General features: G+C 46.3%; 2 protein-coding genes across 2 annotated transcripts in view; one reads left to right on the forward strand and one right to left on the reverse strand.

Moving 5' to 3' along the window:
• Positions 1-204: 204 nt before the first annotated feature.
• Positions 205-2,281, reverse strand: LOC107194484 (DNA-directed RNA polymerase III subunit RPC4). Its single transcript, XM_015584124.1, has 7 exons — positions 1,773-2,281; positions 1,586-1,706; positions 1,267-1,513; positions 1,114-1,194; positions 936-1,057; positions 626-865; positions 205-567 (listed from the first exon to the last, which is right to left on the reverse strand). Exons 1-7 carry the CDS (start codon positions 2,021-2,023, stop codon positions 448-450), a joined length of 1,182 nt encoding a protein of 393 aa, XP_015439610.1. The 5' UTR covers positions 2,024-2,281; the 3' UTR covers positions 205-447.
• Positions 2,282-4,372: 2,091 nt separating this feature from the next.
• LOC107194476 (four and a half LIM domains protein 2) overlaps positions 4,373-21,015 on the forward strand; it is a 76,713-nt gene continuing 60,070 nt past the window's right edge. The window contains exon 1 of the mRNA XM_015584108.1: positions 4,373-4,857. Coding sequence (XP_015439594.1) covers positions 4,813-4,857 — 45 coding nt within the window. The 5' untranslated portion in view covers positions 4,373-4,812. The remainder of the gene's footprint in view (positions 4,858-21,015) is intronic.

A 21,015-nucleotide genomic window follows, 5' to 3' on the forward strand; every position in this document is an offset into this window, starting at 1 on the left:
TATCTTCTTTAATTAATAAGTTTATGTTGTGAATTATTATTCATTGTATAGTGCGATGGATTTAATTTATAAATCTAATTTGTGTAAAAATAAGTTTGCATCAAGTTATCTACATTAAGGCAAAAAAAAAAATAAATTGCGTCTTGAAGAGAAACATTTTACATTTCAGAGAACTCTCGCTACACCCTTGTGTTATGGTTTGGTACATCTAAATTATACAAAAATTTTTAATCATTATCCACTGAAGAATTTATTTACGTTTCAGAGTGACTGCTGAATTTGTACGCGACACAGCCTATTTTACATACATGGTAGTGTTGAAAATACACAATTTTCAGAAAAACTGTTTTGTATTTTAAATATTGTATAAATCAATCTATCCATTTCATGTGTTTTTTACAATAAGGAACATGTTATAAATTCATACACATAGTTTGAATTATGTATTTACAACTTGGCCAACATGGATTCCCAGTCAGGGGAACATATAAGCGTATTACTGACTGGACCAAGATTGATTAGATCACCATTTAATGTTTCAGTATCCACTTTTGCAGCCATTAAATCCTAGAAAAGAGTATTATAATAAATAATACCTATTGTTTTTATACTTTCATGTACGTACTTGACGAAAGCTGAGATGCGATCCCACGTCCACAATCAAATTGTTTTCACCCAGGACTAATCGTGTTTTGCCAGACTTTAAGATTTGTAATTTACCTAAAATACCAGGTTTCAAACTGTTTAGGGTACAAAAATCTGTTTGTGAATTAATTTCGTTTTCTTTCTCCTGATTTGAAGTGTTAGGGCGAGGTGCTCTAGTGTCTTCAGCACTACCCACAAAACCAGGTAGGCAATCTGGAAACTACATACTATGTATGTATTACAACAGCTATTATGAAACTATGTATACCTATAGCATCCCATACTCATACCTGTATTAAGATATAAGAATTTGACTTATTTTCAATCATTTGTGGGATATTATCCACCTCTTCCTTTGGGTCAACAATGGACTTTGGCATCTTAACTTTAACTTCCTTTTTTGGTGGTAATACTGAAAGTAATAATAAGATAACGTTTAATTAAGTGAAAGAATAAAAATATATTTACCCTCTCCATTCTCTAAAATAATTGGTTTTCTATCTATTTCTTCTTCAATGTGTGCTTTAGTTTCTTCTTTGTGTAATTTTGCTAGAACATATGTGACAGTATTTTTATTAAGTTCAGTATTGTCATATCCTAAGTATCGATAAGAATATATACCTTCTTTGATCATTGGCAGCGTAACAGGTCCATTGTCAGAATCTGCAGGATCTCCATCATCAATAAAGTCATCTCTCAACAATAATTTCAATTTTTCTTCTTCCTCAGCTTTATCAACACTCCGATTTAAGTCTAATTTTGGCTTTTCCAAGGATGCTTGAGGACTTCTTTCGCTATCTCTATAACCACCACCACTACCACGTTTTCCTGGTGTACTATTTATTCCAGTGGACCAAATACCACTAGACTACAGAGACAAGGTATATGGAGAAGATTATAAAAACCTTTTATTTTCATTAACAGAAATTTTTCAATATACTTGTATTAAATTGTTTCCTCTTCCACGTCCTCTGTCATTTCTGCCACCTCTGTCTCCTCTGCCACGTCCTCTACCATCCTTAACTCTACCTGGTTTTGCAGAATCAGTTGGTGTTGCATCTCTGTAAAATCGTTATCATTTAGTGAATCAGTATTAATTAGATTCATTTTTTCTTATGACAACTTACTCTTTCTTTTTTGTCCTCTGAGCATTTAAATTTGGTGTGTACTGTTTTTTAGATTTCTCCGTTTTAATGTTGCCACCTAACGTTAAGTCTCTTGGCAAGCGAAACGAAGTCAACCTAGTTGTACTGGCTGACACGCCAGGTTCAGTTTTAATGTTCCTTACAGGTACAGGCATCGATGTTCCGGGTTCCACTTTTATCTTAACGTTCGTTGGAAGTGTGTGGTTCGAATTGAGAGACTTGTCAGAAGCCATTGTTGATGATTATTACTTTTTAAGTGTCAATAATACATAAATATGACAGGTTACTGGCAGATAAATTAGTTTTTTGTTGAGGTATATATTTTCAATGTAGTACTATTTGTAAGTTAGTGTTACAGTTTTTTAGCACAATACATCGCACTTAACCTTAAACACGCACAGAATCATAAATTTCATAGTTACAGAATAATGTTTATTTGAATACGATGTATCAGCAAATCGGTATAACATTATAACGCAAAATCTTGTAAAATATTTTTTGTGATTAGTTTCATAATTTCAGATGCGTAACGTATACATCACCTTGCACATACTCCGTACTCATCGCACGTGTATAGCCATACCAGAATACCAGCCATACTGTTGTATTTTACTGGCCTATTTGGGCCTATTAAACAGAACAATTATACACCGAATATATTTGTTTATTTGAATGATTCAATATTTCAGAGTTATATGAATGTTCAAACATGTTCGGAGTACAGGATAAGGCATTATTTACAAGGGCAGGTAATAACATTTCTACGTAACAATTTGTATATATTTTGAATCTTATCGGTCGTATAATAGTTTATTGTAATAAATATAATGTACATATAAACTGTAATACAACAAGCTATTATCGTTTAAACAATTTTTCTTGTTCAGACATCGATGATTCGGAAAAAAATGATATCCTGCTACGGACATTCGCGCATCACGAGTCCATCGGGAACAGAGGCAAGGCGGGCATTTTTGAAATTATCCCAAAGGATGTGCGTCGGTATTCACACTTCTTTGACGTCTCCTGATCCTGGTAAGGTACTCTAAGTTAGCGCAAGCAATGAATCCTAGAAAAGTCCTTTACCCTTCGTTTTCGTTTGACTAGGCTATGTCTGTTCTCGTTACGATTGGTGGTACCATTGATACACGGGTTACTTAAAACTGAAAAACAACGACCACTGTCTGTAATAGTGGTCTGGATTACGATTAACGCCACGAAGTGAACGAGCTCCTGTAGACGACGACGACGGTAAGCGGCGAGATGTTTTCAGGATGGCTAGTAACAGTGACATGGGCAGGAGAACAGAGTCGGTGTGATGAGGTCATCGTATGGTTTTTTAGCCGCGGCGGCAGTCGCGACGCGGAGCGCCCGAACGCCGGCTGCTACGTAGAATCCTGCGGCGGGGACATGCTTGCCATGTGCCTATCCCCGACGTATTATTACTCCGATCGCGAGTGCAACGTGTCCTCCTTGTTTCACGGTGTCGCGGGAACGTCACTTGAACGCGTTCACCTTCCTTTTAATTCATCCGTTTCAACTTACCGGTTCCACGGTTGATCCACACACGGTGTACGGTGAGGCTCCCCGTCCTGACGCACCAGTGCCTGATTTCGAATCGACGACGTGATTTCTACCCGGCTAGACGGATGACCGATTTAAAAGGCGACCGGTCAACTACGCTCTTAAACCTGTTTTTACTCCCCCTCGGACATGAAACACGTCGAGTTTTCGAGTTAGCCTGCCGCCGCGGTATCTGCCCGTGGTATCTTTCGGTCCGAGTCCTTTCTAGTATTCGACTCGATCAGAAAATCTATCCGTGAAAACCGGTGGTCCACGCGACACCTGATATATACAAGCGATTTACGCGTCTGTTTTTTCATTCTAACATTTGCATTTTATTATTAATACCACGCGTTTGTATATAACAAACTATTTTTTATTGTATCTTTTAAACGATCGGACACTTGTCTTTTGTGAAACGGAATTTATGTTCGTTAGAATCCGGATACGATACCGGTGTATTTACGTTTAGACTGATAATTGTTGTAAACTCGTCGACAGAAAGAAAGTGGAAGGGGGGTAGGAGGATCGGTACACCGAAGAATACCACGTGTTTCACGGAAAATACGGTGAGCGCAAGCGCGAAACTCGGAGACTCCAGTCGGCGAGTGTTTAAATCTCTTATCGCCAGAAAGCGAAGCGTGGTTCTCCACGAAGCGATTGCGCGTTATTCCCGCGGAGTCTGGCGAACGTTAGTTGGGTCTCGTATGTCGCCGACGCGATGCCACCGGATATACAGAGTATCAGATTCAAGCTCGCTCGCTCGGGAATCGATAATCAGTTTACTAAAAGAACCTTGGGATCGTTCGTGATCGATCAAGGATCAAAATTTAACCTTGACGCGTACTCTTTGTCGCTGTATCATTACTGGCGGCTTCGTTGTACGTCTACGATTAATTCCGTTGCTTTCGGTGCAATCGCGATACGACAATCAACGATACACAGCAAGATTGTAAACAACAGTTTGTTTTCCAAAGTCGGAAACCACACGCGGCGTTTTCTCCGTTGTCGTCGAATAACATTTGTCCAAAACGATGTCAGCTCGTTAATCGTCTCGTGTTGTGATTATTTGCAGACGTGGCAAAGCTCTACCTTCTCTCGGGGAACCAAAATCAGGAACGTTTTCAAAGTGTTCCGATCGATCGACGAATGAGATCCAGGCCCGATCGAACTGCACCTGGGACAAGGTGCGAACACGTGCACGAACTTCCGATCGAATTCGTCGGATCGAAAGACGCGCGAGTCATCTCCAGTTGTCCCGCGCACGTGAACGAGGATGCGTCGAAGCAGCGGCGGCTCCTAGGCTGCTCAACTAGTTTGAAATTTTGACGGGGCCCGTGTTTACGCCTGCGACCCTCGTGTCCGGGGTTTGTTGGTAAAGGCGAGCGATTGACGCGCGGCGGTACCGAAGGCTGTGAGAATAGTGACTGGGACTTGCGGGAGTGACAGTACGGGGAAGATGAACGGAGTGCAACGGATGCCCACCGACGCCTTTGACATCAATGTGAGTGTACAAACTTCTTCTATTTGATTTCTATTAAATTTCACAATTACATCTCGTACATGCATAATTTGTTCAATGATTCTATTACGAATTTGTGTTAGATCTTTTGATGATTGGGAATTGTTAGGAATTAATACGACTAACGTATCATTAACGTGCAGCGTAAATATGTATACCCATTTCGAGTAGCATGTTGTCGTTTACTTTAGAAATCTTAAATACTGAGTGAAATGTAAACGAATGTTACGACACATGCTTTTTAGGAATCGCAACTCTGTTTGTTTTCATTCCACAAAATGCAAAATCATGACTGTCACACATGTGCGACATTGGTTCGCCACCGCGAGGATCGGAACCTCACAAAATGTGTGCCGTATGATACCGAATATGTACACAATTAAAGTACAATGCAAATATCGTCGACCTAATTATTCCGTGACAATAGATTACACACGTCCAGAATGCAAACAGTGCAATTTCTGACAAACGCGATTTGTTCTGATTCGCTCGAATCATGTTTATCATAACGCGTTACACAAGCGATCGGCTAATTGGTAGCGACAATCTGTCGGCGAAAAATCCAATCGAAGTCGCGACAATCGGTTTTATACGGGTATCTTGATTTATAAGGTTATCGGTGCTCGGCGATGTAAATCGAAGACGGCCGAAGGTTGTTTAAAAAGCATCGTTTGACATGTGTGTACACGTAATCGGTGTCGACCTTGGCCCGCGTAACCCAGTACATACGTCGGCCTTGAAAGAGGTCGTTACTTCTCACAGAAGCGTACGATCGTGTATAGTTTCCATCGTTTGCGTCTACGCTCGGCTACTCCATTACACGCCTATCCGTGGCCCCGATAGTCGTTGTCCCTCTTCTCCCCTTGTCAAATATATTTCATCCCTTTCCGCAATGCGGCTCGTCCTTGCGGGAACTATTTTTTTTCGGGCAAACACACTAATATCGATTAAATCTCGCGTGTCCCATCTACACGGTGCAATCGTTTTCCATTTTTGCATTATTGACCCATGCACGGGGACGATAAAACGATTCAAATACCGTAGTCACCGGTATCGTTCGATGTATTCAGAGAGATGGGGATTGGGTGGTGTAGGTACCATATAAGAGAATTCTTTCTTTTTTCTTTAATTCTCGATCGTCCCCAGGCCCATTCCACGAAATCGACTGCCCTCGAGTCTCGTTACCAAGAGGACATCGATCGCGGCTAGATTTATACCGTGCAACCTCGCGTGTCGATTCTCCTCCTCGTGGTGAACTTGGGTAGAACCACCGTGGCTTCCGTGTCGCCTTTCTCCGTCCGTTCTGTTTTTCACGATGACCGCGAACAATTTACCAAAAATGTTATTCTCCAGCTGCGGTGGAACGCGAAACCCGAGTGTGTATCATATACACATTCTCCAAGGGAGAGAGAGAGAGAGGGGGGGGGGGAGAAAAACAAGAAAGTCCACGTGGATTAACGTGCGCGGCAAGACGAATATGTTCATAGTTCGTTGCTTTGGTGATTTTCGGAGCGAAAGGGAAGTTCTTCCGGCAGATTGGATCTCCGACGATAGTCGTTTCTCGCTCGGCAGGTTTTCTCTGTGTAACGATGGACGACACGCGTTGTAATTGGCCGTCACTCGGGGACGTCTAAATCCAACTTTTCCACGAAGATATTCTCTTGGGAAAGATCTGTATAGATGTGGAGACGGAGGGATATAAAAAAAGGGGAGAGAGTCGACAGACGACAACGACGACGACAACGACGACAACGACGACAAGGGAAACGCGAATATCTCCTCTCGCCGCAAACGCGAGCCAGGTTCACCCACTTTCCTGTCTCCCGAGCTGGCCACCGCCGGGACAGAGCATTACCATTCGGCAAGGAACACGCGTGTGTGCGTGTTATACAGGCCCGTCGAACATAACGTGCAATTAGGTGTCTTAACGCCGAGGTCGGTCCATCGAGGTAACGCGATACCTGTGCCAGCCTATGGCAACGCGATTCCATCCAGGCCAGATGTTGATCCTCGACTTTAACCCTTCTGCTTTGCCCTACTGAGTCTCGGTGCTTCGAAACCTTGCATTTCCATTAACCCTTCATTCCTCCCGTTGCTTCGCATCCATCGTAAGCTCCATCTGTGATAACTACACTTATGACGTTTTATAAAATTTTGTACAAACAATTGGATTTTAATCATTATCAAACTGCTTCCGAGTGATTCGCAGTGAAGATTACTCGTTTATTCTGATTACGAATGAAAATCTTATCAATGACTGGAGGGGCAAGTGAAGAAAGTGAAACAATATACAACTGTTGTTCAATTCGAAATATTCCCCAGATCCCAAGGTGGGAACACGCAAGAAGGGGTACAGTTTCACGGGCACAGGATCCCGGGGAATTTGCGTGTAGCGCGTAAAACGAGGATCGCGGCGTGTCTCCGGTTGAAATGAAAAAAAAAAAAAAAAGAAGACCGTACTCTACAGTCCAGTGTCTCCGAAATGCTGTTTACGCAGACTGGTCGCATGATAACGTTACCCCCGTGGGGAGGAAGTTGGTGTAACCGATATAAATAGCGTTGACGAACGGGCCGCGGTGCAATCTCGTAACGCGATCGGGCCCCGGCGATTTCTCGCGGTTTTTGCCCGCGTTTCGCCCGCACGAAGAATAATAAGCGCCCGTTTCGAGACGGTTAATCGATCCGTCGACGGCTCGCCATCGGCCAAAAACAAAGGATTTATTACATTGCGACCGGTACTGGCCCTTAAAAACTTCCACGCGATCATCGCGCCACGCACGCCATTCCGCGTTGCGTAACCCATGGGAGGGACCCCATCTTATTCGCGAGAACTGTAATCTGCGAAAAACCTGACGGACCTTGTTGACTCGTCGAGTTAAATTTCACGAGAACGTCTAGGATCCTCCTAAAACGTTGAATCAATATTTTCGCTAGTCGATTCGCGCGATCGGGACTTCTCCGAATTCCCCTGCTCGTTTCTTCCCTCGACATTCCCAGCGTTCGACGGTTCTCCTAAGGATTCGCTTGTTTTCCGTCACGCTGTGTTCCCCGCCGCGGATGCACGATTGTTGCCGCGCGCGGTGCTAATTAAATTGGCACGCCGAAGGATCTCGTTTCAATATTTCGCTTGGAAGTTCTCCTCGCGAGATCGCGAGCGCAACAAGGTCTCGGCGTTATTAAGATGCAATAAACCAGTCGCGCGTGCAGCCACGCTCGAAGGCTGGTGCGGCTGCTGTTCTATCTTAAAGTCCCCGAGTGAAAGCTGCGGAAACCCATTCGCCCGGGCTCTTTTTCTTTTTCCACGGTTCGTTCCTTCTTTCATTCATTTTTTTTTTTTGTTTGGTTTTTCATTATTTGTTTCTTTTTTTCTTCTCGATCGAACGTCAGTTTCGCGTTACCTCGAGGAGGACTTTCACGAGTCCCGCGGCCAGCCCTGTGCTTGCGAGCAGAACACATATCGGAGACTTGTATACTTGACTGAAATTGAAAATCGCGCATCGTTTCGTGAACGGTCGCCGTTACAGTTTCTGTCGTCTCTTGTCGATTTTCAGGCTTCGATTCCGCGGTCGAAATCGTGTTTCCGTGCTTGACCGAAGCGGTGCCTAACTGGAGTAGTCCCCACGTTAAAAAGGAAGGGGCGTCAATTGTTGTCTGACGAAATGCCGATCGTAAAACGGCCGATCGATCATTGGTCCCCGGTGGACAGGGTGCTATTAATCTTATTTCGCAACCGGCAGCCTGCGAATCGCGAGTTACACGGTGTATTTAAGCGAACGGCTCATTTGCCGCAATTAGATCAATTATTATCGTCTGATGGATCGAGTCGTAAACCGGGGAGCGATTACACACTCGGTGCGCGAGACACTGGCAGGAGAAACAAGAGGTGTGCTGCCTTAGCGTTTCTACGGTTTTCAGAGTCGTCTTATAATACATATACCAGCCTCTTTTAATTCGACGATTACCATGAAATTGTTATGGAATACAACGGGATCAGTAATCTCGATACCAACAGCGTTCGATTATTCGTCTGCTAGCAAGTTGTAACCGAGGAAATATCAGCCGTTCACGGTTTCACGATCTACGACGATGTCTGTCCATTTTTGGTGGCGAATTCTGATCGAACGTATCGACGTGAATCGGAATCGGTTTCGAAACAGTACGAGAACGGCCAGGGGAGAGGAGGAGGAGAAGGGAGGAGAGAGTGTTGCGCGTCTTGTAAACGAGAGAAGAATCGTGCCAATGTTGCCGGGTCGTGTTTTCATTTACGGTTAAACGAGTCCTCGACGACGAACATGGTTACCGCGTGTAGACTAGAGAATGATCGCGTTCGAAACGATCGTACATATTATGTACACGCGGAGGGATAATACCCGATTCCGTCGCGTCTTTCCGACGATCGTGCCGCCAACTGGAATCACCAACGAACGGGTCTCGATATCAATTATCGTTTAATACATTGCGACAACGCTATCGAGGCTCCCCACGGATTTTTTTTTCTCACGTGAAAGATTTACGACTCGATCGTTCGAAGGCTGCCTAGAGGGCTTGATCGGCGATCATTGTGCCCTCCGGTTCTTTGTGAACCGCGAGGAGCGTCGCGTTAATAGAATTTTCTCGTAGAGGTCGATTCGTTCGACGGGGCGAGGTTGCTGATATATTAGAAGGTAGATGGCGGGGACAGAGGACGAAGGAGAATCGACGGCTCGACATCTGTGGGATTTCTGTAGGTGGGCTTACACGTGTACCCTTTATCGAACAGATTTCAATTAGCGGCGACGATCGAGGCGAGAGGTAACTGCCGGTAATAAAGCAACCTCGGGGCTCCTCTCTGACTTCCAATCGGCGGTGTTGATTTTTTTTTTTTTTTTTTTGTACCGCCCCGTCATGGCACGCCTTTAAGGACTCTGATATCCCGTCGATTTATACCGTGTGTCTCGTCCGTTAATAATTTCTCTTAACACATTCGACTGGCGCAGTGAAAAAGACCGTACGTAGTCAGACACGGTTCAATTCGTTTTTTAAAGTCATAAATCGTCGAGAATATATGCGTTTAATTAATAAAGGCTTGGTTTTGTTTTGAATTACGCTGTAATATTAATTGTACTCCAAAGTTTTCTAACGGTATCTAAATAATCCAGCCTCTTTGCAATGTACGTGTCACCCATATTTGGATAGGACGTGACAGTCGAAGTGTCGTGGAGTTTCGTTCCGCCGTACGTGTGGTGGCGGTTAATGTCGTCAGGATAAATCCCCCACGTCGAAACACACGGTCTCGACGGGAAACAGAAAAATCTCCTTTAAATAGAAAGTCCACTGTGGCGGCGTTACGGAAATTGAAAGACGGTGTACGTATTCGAGGCAACGTTGTTCGCGTGCCTGTCCGCAATTCGAGATCCTGAGAGGGTCGCGTGACTCCCGAGGGATGCTTACCCAATGCTCGAGGAGGAATCGTAATGTTAACGTGGCCATGTTACGCCGACGAGGCATACGCTCGGGTTTGCAAACGGGACAACGTCAATCCCACGGGAGACGAGCGTTCATAAACGAACCAAGATGGATGACTGTCGCGTTTCAGGAGTGGCCGATTAATTCATTCGAAATGTACTGCGAATACGTAGGTATCGCGTTCCGTTGGTTCACCGACGACGTGGCTGGAGGGTAAAATGGGGTGAGTAACGTTTCGAGCGTTTGTCCGTTCACGCGTGTAGGTAATTATTTATTTATCGCGTGGTTGACTCGCCGGTCAGTCGCGTACATGGAAAGTAATTACGGTCCGGTAATCGTGTAAATTCCGCGCGAAGTTATCCGCTCGATGATGTATCGGTAATTATCGACAACGTGATTTCACGCTCGTGTCCGTTATCTGATCGCACAGATCGACCCCGATAACGCCGCGTTAGTTCGTTCGTTTCTGTTTTTTTTTTTTTTTTTTTTGCGGCGAACAACCTGAACCTTGAGAGATACGTTTGATCGTGTGTGATCGATAAGTCACTTTTAACTAGTGGTATTTATCGTATTCTAATTCCGACGAACCGCGAACGAAACAGGAAAACTCGCGTGCAACGCGTTTCCCCCGGTTCGCTGGTTAGATTCCGAGCGAATTCGATGACTGGGCGATTGTCCCCCGATTCATTTATAATTTCATGGTCCAACGAGTCGTTTTATAATACATTTCTTGTCCACCGAGCTTCGACTATTGGCTCCGTAGCTTTTTACCTGTTCTTTTCGCTCGTCGCGATTTAGGGGAGAATTAAAACGCGTCACGGTGTCGCAGTTTTATTCCCCTCACCAGCCATAAAAGTTATCGCGCGTTCGATTCCTAGCCGAGGCAGTTGGAAAGCGTTGTCGCGAATGCAACAGTTTCCGTTGAAAATGCATCGTTCAGCCGTTACGAAACGTCTCTCGACTCGAACGTTTACGAGGCGATTCGCGACGAAAATCATCAGAAAATTTCAGTCCAACGGTGGTTGGGGGCCAGTTTCTCGAGCGGAGCAACCGTCGCGTGTAGTACGCGCGCCTAAACGTTTTCCAATAAGTATCGGGTTTCAGGCGCGATTAATTGGATCGGAACTTTCGAGATAGGGTGTCAGCCGTGAAAAGGTGAACACATTTGTTCGCGGTATACAAGTGAGTATAATCAACCACGCCCTTCTAGACCTTATCTAGGCTGCACCCTTCGATCTTTCTCGTCCCCTCACGGCCTGATTCGTCTCCGAAAGGTTAGCCTAGTCGTGGCTCTACGGTCAGAGGAAGCCCCGAGGGACGAATCGCCTCTCCGAGGGAGAGTGGAATTCGAATAATTGAGTCACGAGGTTGACGGCAACGGTATTTTTTTTCTCTCAGAGAATTCTCGCGATCCATCCCAAGAATTAATTTCCCCCTAAAGGATCAAACGCTAGTTGCGAACATACGGAAGGGATAATCGTTGTGTTTGCTCGAAGGACTTTCGTTGTGGCCGATTCGTTGGAAGATTGGTTGCGTTCGGCTAATACCGCTGTATATCGATCGTAGGGATACGATACAATGGAAATGTGCTCTATGCGTGGTCAAGGTATTCTAATCTCAGGAAAGATTCCACAAGAGTGATCGAATCGTGATCGAAGGATGCTCGAGATTCGTTCGCTCTGATCTCGAAGGTCTACGGTGTTTGCTTCCTCCACATATCCATATATATCGGTGTGTGTACGTTTTCGACGAAACGTGACTGAAAGCGGTGAGTTATCTCTCTCTCCCTTTCTCTCTCGTAATAGCTAATTTACGGGGCATTGCGTGGCACAAACGAGGGAGATCCCATGGCCAAGTTCAGGACAATGCTTATGATCATCGCACGGTTTCTGATCAAGGCTGGGCACGTGTCGAGGACGTAAGGAATTTCAGGGTATTCGTGGCCGTAGCCGAATATGTGCGCGGTGTATGTGCCATGTATATAGGCACGACGTTTGTCCTTCGGCGCCGCGATATTTAGCATCGCGGGGGAGGGGAAGAACAGAGAGGCTTGGTAATAGAGAAATCGGGGTCGCGCGGCGTAATGTGCGAGACAATACTTTGAGATCTCTGTGCGGCGACGACGGCAGTGGCGGTATTTCGCGGCTGGATTGGAACACGTGACAGAGCTGACATAGCCAACGGCCATTCGGCCTGATTTACATCCGACCATCGGGGTTTCCATTTTTGGGAGATCATCGAGCGGATGTATTCGGAGGAAGCGGAACGAACGGTGTGTTCCTCGGGCGTCTGACTGGTTGGGAAACGAACAAGAACCGTGGGAGAACCGTCGATGAAAAAGCTCGTCCGGCAATTGAACAGAAGCCTTTTCATCCCGGATCTCTCTCGTTCGGGAGATCTATTCTGTCTTTCGAATAATGTTTCCACGGTCCCATGAAAATTACACACCGTCGGGGGAATGCTTGGAATCACGGTGACGTTAGACGAATCGCGATAGAAAACCTTCTGCCACCGTTCAACCGGAGTACATACATGTATACGTATCTCTTACGAGGAGCAAGAACAAGCGGGGCTTTTAAAACTCGAGTGTCGAACTCGAGCCGGAACGCAACGCTCTCTCCGTTCGCGATAATTTGCACTTTGAAATACACTACGCGGTGGTCGTGCGCAGATGTATTCGTTATCGCTACGTGACGGTTCGTTTAAGGAAAGCTCTTCCAGTCGCGCTCGCAACGATTCTCTTAACCGAGAGAGAGAGAGAGAGAGAGAGACGCGCGGAATGTATCCGCGTGGCCGATTTCGAATTCACGATTGCGCGTTTCTGTCCCGTCGTGTCGTCGGCTACGGATAAATTTAGGGTCATTGCTTCTGCGGTTTTGCAGTTACGCATTCTTTACCGAGGTGTGACAACTCGATAAGTTCGACCCACACGCTTATTGTTCTTCTCCGGTGTGGTAATTTTTACGTGTCTCTATTAGTTAAATTCTTTTTTCTCTCTTGGTACTTGGACGCCGATAGTCCGTGTAGATCGCGAGGAATCTAGGTTCTTTTCGAGGAACAGTTAGATTATGCAAGGACACGGCTATACCAAACGTAGCCTAGCCAATACCTAGATTATACGAGGACCTAGCTGCACCTAACCCCTACTGTAGAAGACCGTATCTCGTGCGAGGCGTTAATATCGATCGAGGAACCACATCGAACAGATTCGCGAGGATTGTCAAAGATTTTCAAGGCATCGTTACAATGCAGACATTTCATTAATCTCGAGGAAGTGCGTTATTAAATTACATTAGCCCGGATACATAGGAGTGACCATGATTCCTGGTTGTGTCAGGGTCGTACCACTTTATTTAATAAGGGTCAATTACCCTACGGTCAACCATGTTAGCACGCTATTGCATAATTTATGAATTATGACTGTGTCCCGCTCTCTCCATCACTCTCTGTATGTGTCACAGTCTGAGATACGCAGGCGGCATCCTCCTAAATACTCACGGGAGACTAACGATCGTGTCGGCAATATCTTAAATGTTAATCCTCTCGCTAGCTGTGTATCTCACGGATAAATCTGTTCGCCGGAATTTACGATTCGGTCGAGTATTCACGCTTCTCCCTTCTATATAATTCACACGGTACTTAGTGCACACACATCGAGTGATTCGCGTTGCAACTTTTCAAAGTATCATTTTTTTTTTATAGTAGATCGTTAACCGTAAATCGATCTCTAAGTACGAACAACTATTGCAGTGGAACACATATACGAAGATATCCTCGGATTGTCGACTAGTCCGTTTCTCGCCACGTTTACCAATCCGTTCGAGCTTGACAGATCAGAGTTGACCGTAGGCACTCCAAACACCATTAAATTGTTCGGTCTATTGGCGTATATCCGAGCGATCCTAGATCTAGATCCGCGTATCCAAGAAAGCATACACGGTGTATGCTACACCACTCCGTTCCAGCGTGGAACAATTGGGGGCGGGAAATATCAAGCTTGCCCCGGGACGGTGGTATTTTCATATCCTCCGATTCTCCAGCTGTCTCTCCGTACTTCGGGGACAAGCGTTTCGATAAGTTGTCGCGTGCTCAATTAAAACTCGCGTGTCTAAATATAGCGGCCGCGGCATTCCGATTGTGGACATTGGTCGGTCGGGGGACAGACGGGGCACACGCGTGTGCGCGGTGCAAACGCGCGAAAGTTCAACGATGCAACGTGAAATCGAATTGAAAAAAGGTAGACCGAGGGAAAACGGATTACAGTCTGTGATCACATTCCCAGTGTGTGATTCACGGGACGAATCGAATCAGAACGATTAATTTTCACGATTGATTAGTAACACTAGTTTACAGTCATTTGGTGATCCAGACTCCGCTATGAAATTCTTATAGAAGGTGGTCGCCTAAACTCAAAAATCAACATGAGACGTTATTCTATGGATACGTGATTGAGATACCGCCCGATGAATATTTTGGTAATTTTTTAAAAAGACGACCCGACGTTTTTGGCCGTGTCTCGCGTTATAGTTGACCGATTTGATCGCGATCACACTTAAATAAAAAGGTAATTAAATTGCATAAAATTCTCGTGAAATCGAATTGAAAACAGCGTAGGAGAGGAATGATTTAATACGAACGATCGAAATGATCGTTTCTATCGCAATGTAACGAACATGAACTGAATTCTTATTTTAATCAGATTCGCCTAGGTCCACCCTAACTCGAGATCGCGAGCATTCGCTGTACATACACGTACGAAGAATGAAACCTGTGTGAAACCGCGTCTTGCGAGTATATCGCCGTAGTGTTACAATATCCGGAAACACGGAAGTGGATCGACGACCTAGCTTTCTCGCAATCGAACGATACGGCGGGCTGCGTTTATCGACGAAATAAACGATCGACATTTCATTTTAATCCCAGGCGTGCGACGCGTTTCACAGAGCCCTAGTCCCGTAGTCAGCTGTGAAATCGTTTCAGGGTATAAAAAAAAAGAAAAATTGGCGGTCATTCGAGCATAGATATCCGGAATACATAGCGTGCTGTCGGACACGTGAGAGTGAGCACAGGTGACAGTGACCTGACAGCGAGCTAGCGAGCGAGCGAGTCGCGTACAGACCGGACGAAAATGCATTGGGACTATAAGTGCCGGTGACACAATCGTTGGGGAATGTCGATGTCGGAGGGCCCCTAGGTCCTCTCGCGCGGTTTGTTCCCCCCAGTGTGTCCACACAAAACCGTGTTCGCGCCCTTTCGTGCCCCTGCGAGAGGCCCGTGGATGCAATTTCTCCTACGAACAATTATATCAACGGCTCTGTCCCCTTCTTCTGTATCGTCTCTGCTAGCGAAATAGAAACGGAAACAGCCATGATATTACCTCCTATCTCGTCTTCAGGATCGTTCCGTGCGCGCAATAACCTCGAATTTCAAACGAATCTATTTCGTCCAGCTCTTTGTGCGATGTTCTTGAATAGGTATTGCGCGAAGCAATAGGTATCAGGGGGAAGGGGGACATTTTTAAATGAATGCATGGGAACATACAGGGGCCCGTTGTATAGAAAGCAATTTTTTTCACGAGCTTCGTTGTTTTACTCGGAAAAGCGCGTCGTGCCAAAATTCGCGGGTTTCGTTTCGGTGTCAGGTTTTCCATGAATAATGTAAGACCGTAATGGCAAGTGGAATGCACTCACGACTGCGGCGCGGGGTTCGTTAACGAATCTCTCGCGAGTCCGGTCGATTCGCCAACGATTCGATGAATCACGGACGGCGATCGCGCGCTGAAAGCCGCGCAAGAAAGGGAAAGCCCCCCCCTCCGTTGTTGTTGCACGGAACACGGAGGGATGACGTAAAGGAACTGTGTCGATTGCCGGTTTTAATCCTTCGCCCGATGGCTGCTGCAGCGGTTATCGAGTCGAAAGTCTACCAGGGGAAAAGAGAGAGAGAGAGAGGAACGAGGCGCGCACGAGGCATATGTAGATTAAAAGGACGGGGCGCAGAAAAAAAAAAGCGATCGAAGAAAGATGCTGTAACGCTGCAGTTGGCACGAAGCCATTCGCCTGTTTTTCTCTCTGTCTCTCTCGTTTCGCGGTTGGCTGGAAACTTACAACGTGCGCGGAAAAATATCAATCGCGCGAAAAATGGAATCCTTATCGTAATCGCCGGGCGGGATGACACGTTCGAAAAATGATTTTGTCTCTTTAGCGACGTATTCTGCATAATATGCATGCGAGTTATGCCGCGTGGAACGTGATCGTATGATCCGTATCGTCTGTTTTGTTTTGCGACACGATGGATTGAATTTCGTTGGATAGTTCCACGGTGACTGAGGAATTCGCGTGATTTTGGAAGCCGTGTGTTTGTGACGCCTACCGAGCCGTCGTCATCGCCAATTATCTTAATGTCTGTGCAAACGAATTCGAGGAACGAATTATCATGCCGCGAGCGTAGAGTCGAAATAAAGGTCGTCGTGACCAGACAGGAGTTATTTATGCTTTAAATTGACCGGCGAAATGACGACACTTCCGCGGGCGTGACATCATATCGGCTGAATGCCGTCCGTTTGTTTTCGTCGATTCCACCAGGAATTATCATTGTTGCGAACGAATATATGTACTCCGGAAATCGAGGAGGTTCACGTTCACTTCTCCCACGATGGTCGACGGTTGGTCGACGGAAGTTTTCGTCTTCCCGGGGCGCAACAATGCGATGGGGACAACTTTTCCCGCTCCACCTCCGCAAAGGACACGCTTAAAGGCGGATTGATTCGAGAAATAACGGCTTCGCGACACGCGGAACACGGTATGTATAGTTTATATCGGAAACGGTCGGGGGGGGAGACAGTCGGTAACTCTGTGTGTCGCGGCGTGACGATATCGTTTCTGGTGTGTTTGTTCCGTAACTTCTCCAAACGACCAACCTTGCTCGGCATCTGCATCCAATACCCGGGCACATACGTTATCGTAATTTAAATTCAGGTACACATTATGCGAGATTGAGGTCGTCATCGAATTTCGATAATTCGTAGCACTAGGATTCACTTTCAGCGATTCCTTTTCGAGAGCAAGGCTAACGTGGGATACGGATGACGTAAGATGATCACTGGTCTCGGGTATTCATCGATTGATAAGCATATCATTTTGATCGAATCGCGATCTCTTGTACAAATAAGCAGAACGTTCGATTGTCGCTTCGATATGTTTCAATTAACAATCGAAATCGTTCGTATATATTCCTAAACTCTTCGACTTTTGATATTAAACACGGTAGACATTTCCCGCTGGCAAAAGTTACTTTAATCGAAAGTGGAGTCAGATTTCGAATTGGTAGCGTTGCAGATCCCTGCAAGACCGGCTTGGGATACGGTCGATGTCTATCGAAGCGGTCTCGCAATCACCGACCGATGTCGCCGTTGGATTAAGCCGACGGGGATCGATTAATTTAGAGGCGCGTATATACTTGCGAACACGAGTGTCACGCTTCTCGTTTGAAGAAGGGTGAATCTGCGGTTTTTCCCCCCTCGGAAAAATTCCCTCGTATCAATGACAAAACGGTCAACAGCCGTATCGTTCTCTTGGATATAACATCATTCAGTTTTTTTTGCTCAACGTTCGATCGAGTAACTAACGGCAACGCGGGCAAAAAGTTATCCAGGTTGGATGGTTAGATTCTAAACGGTGCTTGGCTTCTTCCCCCGACCTGGAACGTATTTATCAATCAACGTCCACGTAGGCGCAGCTTTACGGTACAAATTCCAATAAAAAGTTCGCAAACAACACGTTGATCATCTTTCCTCTATCTATCCAGAATACGAAGGTCTCTTCCACGAAGCCAGAGCGTTGCGACGCGCGTTCACCCAAAAGAAAACGCTTTGCTTCAAGTGGGCACTCGCGTGGAGAGTCACCGAAACCTTTTCCAGAGGTTCTGACGAAGGTCTCTGGAAAAGGTTTCGGCGAACACAAGCCTAATAGTACACAGGGGTCCAGCGTGTTCCCCGATGAAACGGAGGAACATTCGACCGAATAATTCACCGCTCTATTACGAACCGGCGCTCAACAATTGTGACATGAGCCGCAGACTGTTTAACGGTAAATTAAATTCAATTAGGGCTTTCCTTTCTTCCTGGCTCATCGCCTGCCGCAAGTCAAGCGTCTCCTCTTCGAGTAACGTTCGACTGTCAATTGGAAATCACGTTCTTTATCGGATTGCTCTGGTATTTGCTCATTAATTATCACGGGGATATGTGAACGACGATTTTAAATGGCGTGGTATCGCCCTTGAATCCGAGAAATGTGCATGTGGGTGCAGATTGTGTTACGTTTGCGAGCAAATGTTGACCGTGCCTCTTGCCGGATTAACCGTAAACGATGAGCGAACTGTACAAACAATTATCCTCTCTTGGGCAAGATCACCTCCGAATATCGTAATACACACGTGAATAAAAGAATCGTTATCGTAACAATAATATTGTACGAGGTGTCTCGAGAGTGAGAGAGCCTCTCGATCGTTCGATTATTTTACTCGCGGGGGGAGCGCGCAGACGAGACTCTCCGTGACACAGATAATCGAAGAGTAAACCGTCGATTCGATGGATACCCTCGGTCTCACCATTTCGGGCAAAAAGGTCGATACGCGTGTAAGGGGGCCCCGTTCACCGTGTGGTTAGAGGCTCTCCGTGTAAAACAGCGGGGGCGTTCTGACAGGACCTTGTCGCAACCCACACGCAGGGCTGTACCTCGGACTTCTACAAAAACTCCGACGCGTCTCTGGTTCTCTGAAGAATGTACGACATTCGAGGACAGACGTCCGAATTTTCCCCGAAATTCTCATCGATAGAGACGACGTCGAGTCGACAGGAGATTAATTTCGGTCTGGCATTCCACTTACCATTGTCATTAATGGTTTTTCAACGTCTTCTCGGAAAAATACATACGGTCCTGAACCGTTCTCTCTCGAAGGCAAGGATATTTAATTATCGATCACCGTGAATCTGCCGCGCGATGTTCGCGACCGACTTCTTTTCTTTTTTTTTTTTTTCAAAAGGATCACGTGGGACGGAGTAGGAGATAAAGACAGCGTGTATGCGTGCGTGTATGCAGAGTCGTTTCCGTCGAGGAAGATGCAATAAGCGACGGCCTTGATTTCTCGTTTGTGCGTACGGAAAGATCGTTCGTGAAATCGATCGCGCACCGGCTTTAGCCTACATAACCAACTGCGATACGCTTCCCCTCTCCTCACTCTCTCTTTCTCTTGCTCTCTTTTCACCTGGACTCTCAATGCCGCGCACTTTTACCTTACTCCTCGCGAACAATTGTACGGAACACCGAAACTCGCGAGTTTCACGTTCGCGTTTTCCCAACTTAACATCCAATCGTTTCGTATTCAATTCCTTAGAGGAGATTGTCCCAGCACTTAACGTCTATCGGCTGCGCAACGACCGATGAAAATCGATTGTACGCGTTTTCTGCTGGGTAACGGGGACTGAATCGAAGCCACTTTTTACCTTGGCCAGACTCCGTGCTCCGCGCGAAGACAGTATCGCTTTCGCGTTGTTATTCGCCGTCGCGATTCAGAGTTCTCTCGCGGTTAGAAATTCATCGGGCAATTAGTGGCGAGTGGAACTTAATTACGCGCGTGCGTTTACGGCGTCCGAGGACCCGTTAAACGGTCGACGGCTACTTGGAAGCGGGTCTCCTCTGCTTACAACTAAGACGTTACAACCGCCCTTCCAGCTCTTGCTCAGGGAATGGAATCACTGAAGTCACGGCTCGACTCGAGGCGTCGTCTCTGACCCGGACAGGAAACAGGGTGCAGCCTTCTGTTCCACCATCTGCTTCTTGTTCGCTCGCGAAGGGCTTCGAAGAACGTTTTCCTAACGAAACACATCCGTCCCCCGTCGACTCTGTCTCCATAGCTACGCACGGTGGATAAATTTTCAAGTACAGATACGCGTGGAATTGGTTTCCGGATTCCAGAACGGAGCACGCAACGCGTCGGCCGGTTGCTCCGTTCGAGATCGATCAAGATATCACGGCGTGTCATTGCCATAATTCATACAGCAAACAAGAAACGCGCTCGAAGCCACGGGGCAATTGTTCACCCGTTGCTGGTGGTGGCGCAACAGTGAAAGCCCACTTAGGGGACGTTGCGCGGCGATTAACGAGAGATACGACACGTGGGGGAAACCACCTTTGAAAACGGCGCGCGCGGAGCGCTGAAACCCGGTCGAAAATTATCCGTCTGTGTCCGATTTACGACGAGCCGCCGCCCACGCGCGATAAATCGCGTCCGCTGTAAATTGTGCCATAGGAAACTAGGTAATCGACGGTCGGGATACGGCGCAATATTTCACCCCTCGGGACCGCGCTGGCCGCCCCATTGTCTCTTCGGGCCTTAACGAGAGGCTTGCTCCGTTTAAGTGGAATTATCCTGTCTCATTAAGCAAGCATCGAGGTATTCCTCGCTCGAGGGACCACGGAGGAACAACTTCAGGGCCGCGCGAACGCTTCTGCGAGTCGTCGCGTCGCTTTGGAAACGAACGGACGCGTCGTTTGTGCGAGAACTATCCTCCGATTTGCAATAAAGACGACTCCATACGCAATCCGCGGGATTTGCGATTGTCCCCCAGGAACGATTAGATGCGCACGGACGATTCTGTCGCGACGACAAAATCTTTGAGTTATATACTAACTGGAGAGG

The sequence above is a fragment of the Dufourea novaeangliae genome, unplaced genomic scaffold, assembly GCF_001272555.1.
Source record: "Dufourea novaeangliae isolate 0120121106 unplaced genomic scaffold, ASM127255v1 scaffold47, whole genome shotgun sequence".
Lineage (NCBI taxonomy): Eukaryota > Metazoa > Arthropoda > Insecta > Hymenoptera > Halictidae > Dufourea > Dufourea novaeangliae.

Excerpts from the sequence above, each read along its gene's own strand:
- LOC107194484 (XM_015584124.1), bottom strand. The coding sequence starts at position 2,023 with ATGGCTTCTGACAAGTCTCTCAATTCGAACCACACACTTCCAACGAAC. Across the intron at positions 1,514-1,585 it reads GAGGAAACAATTTAATACAA|TCTAGTGGTATTTGGTCCAC; the intron begins GTATATTGAAAA and ends TTGTCTCTGTAG. Across the intron at positions 1,195-1,266 it reads GCTGCCAATGATCAAAGAAG|CAAAATTACACAAAGAAGAA; the intron begins GTATATATTCTT and ends CATATGTTCTAG.